The sequence below is a fragment of the Salvelinus alpinus genome, chromosome 38, assembly GCF_045679555.1.
Source record: "Salvelinus alpinus chromosome 38, SLU_Salpinus.1, whole genome shotgun sequence".
Lineage (NCBI taxonomy): Eukaryota > Metazoa > Chordata > Actinopteri > Salmoniformes > Salmonidae > Salvelinus > Salvelinus alpinus.
The window spans coordinates 382501-392500 of NC_092123.1; the positions used below are offsets into that span (position 1 = coordinate 382501).

At 47.6% G+C, this 10000-nt stretch overlaps 1 protein-coding gene across 2 annotated transcripts in view; it reads left to right on the forward strand.

Annotated features, from left to right (window-relative positions):
- Positions 1-10000, forward strand: part of LOC139566476 (fibronectin type III domain-containing protein 3B-like) — a 181332-nt gene that overhangs the window by 54322 nt on the left and 117010 nt on the right. The window contains exons 1-2 of one of the 2 annotated variants that reach the window (XM_071387684.1): positions 1-264; positions 766-841. The exon at positions 1-264 is cut by the window's left edge and continues 6 nt beyond it. In XM_071387684.1, the coding sequence (XP_071243785.1) occupies positions 55-264; positions 766-841 (286 nt within the window). In that variant the 5' untranslated portion in view covers positions 1-54. The remainder of the gene's footprint in view (positions 265-765; positions 842-10000) is intronic. The other variant, XM_071387685.1, reaches the window with a different exon arrangement.

Consider the following 10000-nt stretch of genomic DNA (forward strand, 5'->3'; position numbering starts at 1 on the left):
GGAGAGAGCAGCTTCACGTCGCTATGGGAAGACACGGATTGTACAGGAGGGGATATGAACGGGCTGGGAAGAAGACTCACCTGTAGCACGTGTAGTGTGTGTTTGCGTGGTTTGTGTGTGTGTGTGTGGTGGGTTTGCGGGGTTTGTGTGTGTGTGTGTGGTGGGTTTGTGTGTGTGTGTGGTGTGTATGAATGTGCCATGGCAGGACATGTGTTCCATGTCTACAGCCACAGTCTCAACAACCTCCACATGGACACCATGATGGTAAGATGCTTCATACTCAAACAGCCCCCAAATATATGCAGTGGTCTTCAGTGTTTGAGGCCTGGGGGCTGTCAGAGTGTGTGTGTGTGTGTCTGTGTGTGCGTGTGTGTCCTGACTGAGTGTGAGTAACGTCTTTGTTTACTTCTCAGGTATGTCTGTGATCGTTGTGTTGTGTCTGAACTGGTCTGTGATCGTTGTGTTGTGTCTGAACCGGTCTGTGATCGTTGTGTTGTGTCTGAACCGGTCTGTTATCGATGTGCTGTGTCTGAACCGGTCTGTGATCGTTGTGTGGTGTCTGAACCGGTCTGATATCGTTGTGTTGTGTCTGAACCGGTCTGTGATCGTTGTGTTGTGTCTGAACCGGTCTGTGATCGATGTGCTGTGTCTGAACCGGTCTGTTATCGATGTGCTGTGTCTGAACCGGTCTGTTATCGATGTGCTGTGTCTGAACCAGTCTGTGATCGTTGTGTTTTGTCTGATCTGTCTCTCTGGTCTCGTCAGGTGATCCTGGTACAGGTGAATCCAGGGGAGACCTTCACCATCAGAGCGGAGGACGGCTCGCTGCAATGCATCCAGGGTAGGTCACACGCTTATGACATCACAACACTGTGCTTAGCTAGGTGTGTGTGTGTGATATTCGATGGCTTGTGTTGTACTTTAAACATACTGGTATATAACAAGCTATTATAGACCTGGGGGATTCCTGTAACTCCAAGGGTGTGTCTCACTCTGATGACATCACAACAGAGTGAGATGTAAATCCCCCACCCTGAATAGGGCCTTTATCTCTCTGTCTCTGTCTCTGTCTCTGTCTCTGTCTCTGTCTCTCCGTCGTCCCCCACCCTGAATAGGGCCTTTATCTCTCTGTCTCTGTCTCTGTCTCTCCGTCGTCCCCCACCCTGAATAGGGCCTTTATCTCTCTGTCTCTGTCTCTGTCTCTCTCTCTCTGTCGCCCCCCCCTCTCTGATGAAGGGTCTCTTTCAGACAGTACAGTCTTGGCTCAGACAGCCCCGCTCCCCTACCCCCTCTATGTTATTCTAGCTAATTACCCCAACCCTCCTCCTCCACCCAGTGTGTAATTCAATTAGGTCTCAGAGCTTTTGTCAGAGGCCAAAGAGACAGACAGACACCCAGACAGGCAGGCAGGCAGGGACAAGATGTGGTTGTACTGCCAGAGTCTCTGAGTGGGTAGGACAGGTTTCCAGACCAGTGTCAGGTACAGGTTGGGCCAGACAGCGTATGGGTTAAGGCACCTGCAGACTAGGTTCTGTTTGCTCCTAGCAGAACTTGGCTCGGCGAAAGCCAACGTCTGTGGTCGCATACTCCATTAATAACCTTTTACTGCAGTGGGCTGAATCAGGGTCACGCTGTGTTTCTGGGTAGTCTTAAACAAATCTTCTTTGAAACAAAGGTATACATCTCACACACATGGTTGTGGGCTTAAAAATAAGATGTCACTTGTACCATGTCAGATATAGAGTTGTAATGTATTACATTTTGAGTTTGCATCCCAATATTAGACTTTATATACATGACAGAAGACTGAAATATACTACATGACCAAAAGTATGTATCCGCCAAACCCAGATTTGTCCGTTGGACTGCCAGGTGGTGAAGCGTGATTCATCAATCCAGAGAATATGTTTCCACTGCTCCAGAGTCCAATGGCGGCGAGCTTTACACCACTCCAGCTGAGCAACCAAAGACAGACGATTTTTACGCGCTACACACTTCAGCACTCTGCGGTCCCGTTCTGTGAGCTTGTGTGGCCTACCACTTCGCGGCTGAGCCGTTGTTGCTCCTAGACGTTTCCACTTTACAATAACAGCACTTACAGCTGACTCGGGCAGCTCTTGCAGGGTAGAAATGTAACGAACTGACTTGTTGGAAAGGTGGAATCCTATGAAGGTGCCACGTTGAAAGCCACTGGGCTCTACAGTAAGGCCATTCTACTGCTAATGTTTGTCTATGGAGATTGCATGACTGTGTGCTCAATTTTATACACCTGTCAGCAACAGGTGAAATAGACGAATCCACTAATTTGAAGGGTTGTCCACATTTTTACATAGCGACACATGTTTATATATGTTTTTTAAATATAATTTGGATTAATTGTGAAATTATGAAAAATATTAATAACATTCCACCCATGTGGCGATTTGGTCATAAAATACCTTGAAACCTTGAAAAACTTGAAAAAATGTGGCAATACTGTTGTTTGTCCCTCTCGAGACACTGTTGCAACAACGTAGCCAGTAACACTTCCTCAAAATAGTCAGAATTAATCTAAGATAAATCAAGAAATCTGTAATATATTTTTGTGTTTTTACAGAGGTCTCAGTCGTGCAAATATTATTTTAAAAAATGTACCCCTTTTTCTCCCCAATTGGTAGTTACAGTCTTGTCCCATCGCTGCAACTCCCATACGGACTCGGGAGAGGTGAAGGTCGAGAGCCGTGCGTCCCCCGAAACACAACCCAGCCAAGCCGCACAGCTTCTTGACACAACGCCCACTTAACCTGGAAGCCAGCCGCACCAATGTGTCAGAGGAAACACCTGGCGTGTCAGCGTGCACTGCACCCAGCCCGCCACAGGAGTCACTAGTGCGCGATGGGACAAGGGTATCCCTGCCTGCCAAACCCTCCCCTAACCCAGACGACGCTGGGACAATTATGCGCTGCCCCATGGGTCTCCCGGTCTCGGCCTGCTGCGACAGAGCCTGGACTCGAGCCAGAATCTCTGGTGGCACAGCTAGCACTGCGATGCAGTGCCTTAGACCACTGCACCACTCGGGAGGCCCAAGACATGCAATTTTACAGCTAGCTAAGACATTTGGTGCAATATTTCACAAGTGAACAAAATGTGCATGAAAACTAGTCGTCTCGCGTTGAATGACAACACACACTTCATAGAAAAATACGGTCCATAGTTCCCATCTCTACCGTTGACCAATCACAGACGAAGGGGCGTAGACTTCAGCTACTGAACTTCCACTTGCCTCGAGAGAAAAGAACAGCGGGGGAAACTACTGCCGAACACAAGAACGAATAACAACTTCTCTAAATCTCCCCGTAATATATGCAGGAGGTGTTTGGACTAGATAGCATGCAACAGGCTTTAGGGTTAGACAGTGTGTCTGTGTGTGTAGGGGGTGTTACTTTGCACACTCAGGTTGAGGAAGCAGACAGGAGAGGTCACTGGAACAGACCCCCCACTACGACCACACACACACACACACACACACGCTCAGGTCACTGGGTTTAGTGGGAGTTGGGGTGAAGCAGTGTGTTTGAAGACCAGTTGAGCTGTTCTTTATAGAGTGTGATTACTGAGACCTCAGAGCAGTGTGTGTGTGTGTGTGTGTGTGTGTGTGTGTGTGTGTGTGTGTGTGTGTGTGTGTGTGTGTGTGTGTGTGTGTGTGTGTGTGTGTGTGTGTGTGTGTGTGTGTGTGTGTGTGTGTGTGTGTGTGCATGTATTACAGAGACTGGAGTTTTATATAAAGTAACCTCTGTTTAACTGGAGTACTGTGGTACACACACTGCTCTGACTGCACCAGCCAATATACTGCACTGTCCAAAGACAGATTCTTCAAGACGGAGTCTCTATCTCACTCACTCGTTTCCCGCTCTGTCTATGGTTCAATACCGGTGACCGGTATCCCGGTACTTCCCAACCAAGCTCCTTCCCGTATTCCCGATAAAGATAATGAAGGGCCCCGTGGACCAATAATATAAAAATGTTATGCTGCTGGTTTTTGATCCACTTAACTATTTTCCCTTACCTTCTCTCCCCTCTCTCCCCTCTCTCCCCTGTCCCTCTCTCCCTCCCTGAACGTTCCCACACTCACATCAAAGGCAGTGACTATAGAGTGTGTGTGAAAGCACCATGCTCTGGAATGTGTGTGTGTGTGTGCTTTTACCACAGCCATCCTAGAGCTGGCAGGATAATAGATGTATGTGTGGGACATCTGTAGGCTTTTGCTGTTGTATTGCTTTTGCAGTGTGGGTAGTGTAGTTTAAAGTATTTCCTAGCAGAGCACCTGTTGCAGTGTGGTTATAGTTTAATGTATTTCCTGAGCAGGGCGGCTGTTGTGGCCCCTTCCACTGGCCCTATTGATGTGGTCTCTTATCCAGTTGTGTGTATGTCTGTGTGTGTGTGTGTGTGTGTGTGTGTGTGTGTGTGTGTGTGTGTGTGTGTGTGTGTGTGTGTGTGCGTGTGTGTGTGTGTGTGTGTGTGTGCACCTGTGTGTGTGTGTGTGTGTGTGTGTGTGTGTGCGTCTGTGTGTGTGTGTGTGTGCGTCTGTGTGTGCGTGTGTGTGTGTGTGTGTCTGTGTGTCTGTGCGTGTGTCTCTGTCTGTGAGTGTGTGTGTGTCTGTGTGTGTGTGTCTGTGTGTATGTGTGTGTGTGTCTGTGTGTGTGTGTGTGCCATCTTCTCAAAGCCAAGAAACTCTTTGATTCTCTCTCACCGACACGTGAGACCTTTCCCATCTCTCTCTTTCTCTCTCTTTCTCTATCTTTCTCTAAGCCAGTTGTATGTAACATATAGTATGTTGTACTGTAATTACCCTGCACATGTTGTATTCTGGTTGCAAAAGGACGTTTTGTCCACATCTTTTTAGCACCCAGAAAAATACATCTTTATCTGATTTAAATGACCTGATAAGTTAAAGATGACATCATAGCCATGATGTTGTCATGTTGTCTTTACCTGGTTTAGTTGTAATCTGGTTCAATGTCAACTTCTCATCCAAGAAACACATTTATACCCAGGGAGCTTGGGTAGGCTTAGTGTTGGGTGGGCTTAGTGTTGGGTAGGCTTAGTGTTGGGTAGGCTTAGTGTTGGGTGGGCTTAGTGTTGGGTGGGCTTAGTGTTGGGTGGGCTTAGTGTTGGGTAGGCTTAGTGTTGGGTAGGCTTAGTGTTGGGTAGGCTTAGTGTTGGGTGGGCTTAGTGTTGGGTGGGCTTAGTGTTGGGTGGGCTTAGTGTTGGGTAGGCTTAGTGTTGGGTAGGCTTAGTGTTGGGTGGGCTTAGTGTTGGGTGGGCTTAGTGTTGGGTAGGCTTAGTGTTGGGTGGGCTTAGTGTTGGGTGGGCTTAGTGTTGGGTGGGCTTAGTGTTGGGTAGGCTTAGTGTTGGGTAGGCTTAGTGTTGGGTGGGCTTAGTGTTGGGTGGGCTTAGTGTTGGGTAGACTTAGTGTTGGGTGGGCTTAGTGTTGGGTAGGCTTAGTGTTGGGTGGGCTTAGTGTTGGGTGGGCTCAGTGTTGGGTGGGCTTAGTGTTGGGTAGGCTTAGTGTTGGGTGGGCTTAGTGTTGGGTGGGCTTAGTGTTGGGTGGGCTTAGTGTTGGGTAGGCTTAGTGTTGGGTATGCTTAGTGTTGGGTGGGCTTAGTGTTGGGTAGGCTTAGTGTTGGGTGGGCTTAGTGTTGGGTAGGCTTAGTGTTGGGTGGGCTTAGTGTTGGGTAGGCTTAGTGTTGGGTGGGCTTAGTGTTGGGTGGGCTTAGTGTTGGGTAGGCTTAGTGTTGGGTGGGCTTAGTGTTGGGTAGGCTTAGTGTTGGGTGGGCTTAGTGTTGGGTGGGCTTAGTGTTGGGTGGGCTTAGTGTTGGGTGGGCTTAGTGTTGGGTAGGCTTAGTGTTGGGTGGGCTTAGTGTTGGGTGGGCTTAGTGTTGGGTGGGCTTAGTGTTGGGTAGGCTTAGTGTTGGGTAGGCTTAGTGTTGGGTGGGCTTAGTGTTGGGTGGGCTTAGTGTTGGGTAGACTTAGTGTTGGGTGGGCTTAGTGTTGGGTAGGCTTAGTGTTGGGTGGGCTTAGTGTTGGGTGGGCTCAGTGTTGGGTGGGATTAGTGTTGGGTAGGCTTAGTGTTGGGTAAGCTTAGTGTTGGGTGGGCTTAGTGTTGGGTGGGCTTAGTGTGCAAGTGTGTGTATATGTGCTTGTGCGTGCGTGCGTGCGTGCGTGCGTGCGTGCGTGCGTGTGTGTGTGTGCGTGTGTGTGTGTGTGCGTATAGTGTGTTGGGTTCCACTAGGTTTGGGAAAGCTGTCACCATGAGAATGAAAACCTCTCCAGATGGTGTGTAATGGTATTTGGGCCCACAGGGCATGGAGTGTCTGAGTGAGTGTGTTTCTGTTTGCATGATGTTTGGAGACAACTAAATCACGAAAAAACAAAAAGACAATTACTTGACACATTGGAAAGAATTAACAAAAAAACAGAGCAAACTAGTATGCTATTTGGACCTAAACAGAGAGTACACAGTTGCAGAATACCTGACCACTGTGACTGACCCAAACTTAAGGAAAGCTTTGACTATGTACAGACTCAGTGAGCATAGCCTTGCTATTGAGAAAGGCCGCCGTAGGCAGACCTGTGTCTCAAGAGAAGACAGGCTATCTGCACACTGCCCACAAAATGAGGTGATAACTGAGCTGTACTTCCTAACCTCCTGCCCAATGTATGACCATATTAGAGACACATATTTCCCTCAGATTACACAGATCCACAAAGAATTCGAAAACAAACCCAATTTTGATAAACTCCCATATCTACTGGGTGAAATACCACAGTGTCACGCCCTGACCTTAGTTATCTATGTTTTCTGTATTATTTTGGTTAGGTCAGGGTGTGACGAGGGTGGGTATGCTTGTTTTGTATTGTCTAGGGTTTTTGTATGTCTAGGGGTTTTGGTAAGTCTAGGTATATGTATGTCTATGGTGGCCTGAATTGGTTCCCAATCAGAGGCAGCTGTTTATCGTTGTCTCTGATTGGGGATCATATTTAGGTTGCCATTTTCCCTTTTGGTTTTGTTGGGTTCTTGATCTATGTGTAGTTGCCTGTCTGCACTATCCATATGAGCTTCACGGTTCGTTTTGTTATTTTGTTAATTTGTTCAGTGTTCGTTCTTTTAATAAAGAAGAATGTACGCTTACTACGCTGCGCCTTGGTCTCCTCTCTTTGACGGTCGTGACACACAGTGTGCCATCACAGCAGCAAGATTTGTGCCTTGTTGCCACAAGAAAAGGGCAACCAGTGAAGAACAAACACCATTTTGTACTAACTATTTGCACATCGTTACAACGCTGTATATAGACATAATATGACATTTGACATGTCTTTATTCTTTTGAAACTCCTGTGAGTGTAATGTTTACTGTTCATTTTTATTGCTTATTTAACATTTGTTTCCCATGCCAATAAGGCCCTTAAATTGAATTGAGAGAGAGGGAGAGGGAGAGAGAGGGAGAGAGGGAGGGAGGGAGAGGGCGGGAGAGAGCGAGAGGGAGAGAGACCACATTCTGGGTGAACCTACTTCCTCTCTCTCTGACAACTGCGCCCCCCGTCCTGTACAGTTGGTTTGGTCTGCCAGTTCACTGAAGCCTGAAAGTCTTCGGACTCTACTACTTCAGGCAAAACGGGGGGGACAAACCTTTGCTCTATCTGTGTGTGTTTGCTACTGAGAGAGTGCTTTTCCAGATTTGGAATTCTTGGCTTCCTGGAAGCTCAGGGATCAACTGGAGCAGTCCTCCCGCCATCCCTCTCTTCTCACTCTCGCTTTTCTTCCTCTCTTCCTCTCTTCTCGCTCTTCTTCCTCTCTTCCTCCATCCCTCTATCTGTCTGTCTGAAAACGCCATCCCTCTCTTCTCACTCTCGCTTTTCTTCCTCTCTTTCTCCATCCCTCTCTTCTCACTCTCGCTTTTCTTCCTCTCTTTCTCCATCCCTCTCTTCTGACTCTCACTTTTCTTCCTCTCTTTCTCCATCCCTCTCTTCTCACTCTCGCTTTTCTTCCCCTCTTTCTCCATCCCTCTCTTCTGACTCTCGCTTTTCTTCCCCTCTTTCTCCATCCCTCTCTTCTGACTCTCACTTTTCTTCCTCTCTTTCTCCATCCCTCTCTTCTCGCTCTCGCTTTTCTTCCTCTCTTTCTCCATCCCTCTCTTCTCGCTCTCGCTTTTCTTCCTCTCTTTCTCCATCCCTCTCTTCTCGCTCTCGCTTTTCTTCCTCTCTTTCTCCATCCCTCTATCTGTCTGTCTGAAAACATCATCCCTCTTTCCTTCCCTTCTCTCTATCTCTTGCTGTCCTGTTCTCTCATCCTATCTGGTCTACTTTTCCCTTCAACATCAGCTACGTATGCTTCTTTGTCTTCTCTTTCGTTCCTTCTTTCTGGCTTGTAGGGGAAAGCCCTTTTCCTTCCGCTCAGCTGTGATAGGCTTAGAGATGAAAGAGACAACTGTGATAGGCTCAGAGATGAAAGAGACAACTGTGATAGGCTTTGAGGTTAAAAAGACAACTGTGATAGGCTTAGAGATGAAAGAGACAACTGTGATAGGCTCAGAGATGAAAGAGACAACTGTGATAGGCTTTGAGATTAAAAAGACAACTGTGATAGGCTTAGAGATGAAAGAAACAGGAAGTCAGGGTCTGGGGCGGGGCTTAGCCTTGGGGAGCGAGGGGTGAGAGGAGAGACTGGAAAGAAAAGGAGAGGAAAGAGGGACCAAGAAATTTGATAGAGAGATACATAATATATACATAATATAGAGATAGATAGAACATGGGTCAATGCAATGTAATGTCTTGCATTCTCTCTCCTTCTTCCTCTCTCCTTCCCTTTTCCACGTCCCTACTTTTTGTCTGATAAGCCAAAAGCCCCAGGACAGCACACACACACACACACACACACACACACACACACACACACACACACACACACACACACACACACACACACACACACACACACACACACACACACACACACACACACACACACACACACACACACACACACTGGAACGTTGAGTAGGGAAAGTCCCTGCTAATTTAGAATTTCCAGTATTCTTTCCACTGACATTCTAAAGAACCCTCTCTCCTTCTTCTCTCCCTCCTTCTCTCACTCCTTCCCTCGATCTTTCTCTCCTTCCCTTGGTCTCTCTCTCTTTCTACCTCTCTCTCGCTCTCAGTCTCTCTATATCTCTCCCTCTCTCTCTCTCTCTGTCCCCCTCTCTCTCTCTCTCTCCGTCCCTCTCTCTCTCTCTCTCTCTCTCTCTCTCTCTCTGTCTGTCTCTCTGTGATGGACACAAACACCCTGCTGTTCAGACCGTGACTCACACAGCAGGAATTTCCCAGATGAATATGTGGAGAGAGTGAGAGGAGGGAGAGAGGAAGAGTCTGTTAACATCTATGGAAGAGAGAGAGAGAAAGTTCCTAATGACCTTCACTGATTGATATCAGGTGAGACAGGGCTTAAGTTTATGGAGAGGGAGAGAAAGAAAAGTAGAGGGATGGAGGAAGGGAAGGAGGGAGGGCAAGAGAGAGAGAGAGAGAGACAGAGAGAGGGGGGGGGGGAGAAAGTGAGACAGAGAGAGAGAGAGACAGAGACACAGAGAGAGAGAGGGGGAGAAAGTGAGACAGAAAGAAAGAGAGACAGAGAGAGAGAGAGACAGACACAGAGAGAGAGAGAGAGACAGAGAGAGAGAAAGAGAGATAGAGAGAGAAAGAGAGAGACAGAGACATAGAGAGAGAAAGAGAGACAGAGAGAGAGAAAGAGAGGGGGAGAAAGTGGGACAGAAAGAAAGAGAGACAGAGGGAGGATGGGAGGAGAGCAGGAAATGGTTATGAGACTCCCAGTCTGTTTACACTCCAACAGCTGTTGCACCTCTTCACTCTCTCGCTGTGTGTTGTGTGTGTATTCATACATTGGGAACAGTGAGTCATCAGGATCTGGGTTATTAGATCGAGACGACTTCCCTGCCTCCCTCTCTTCC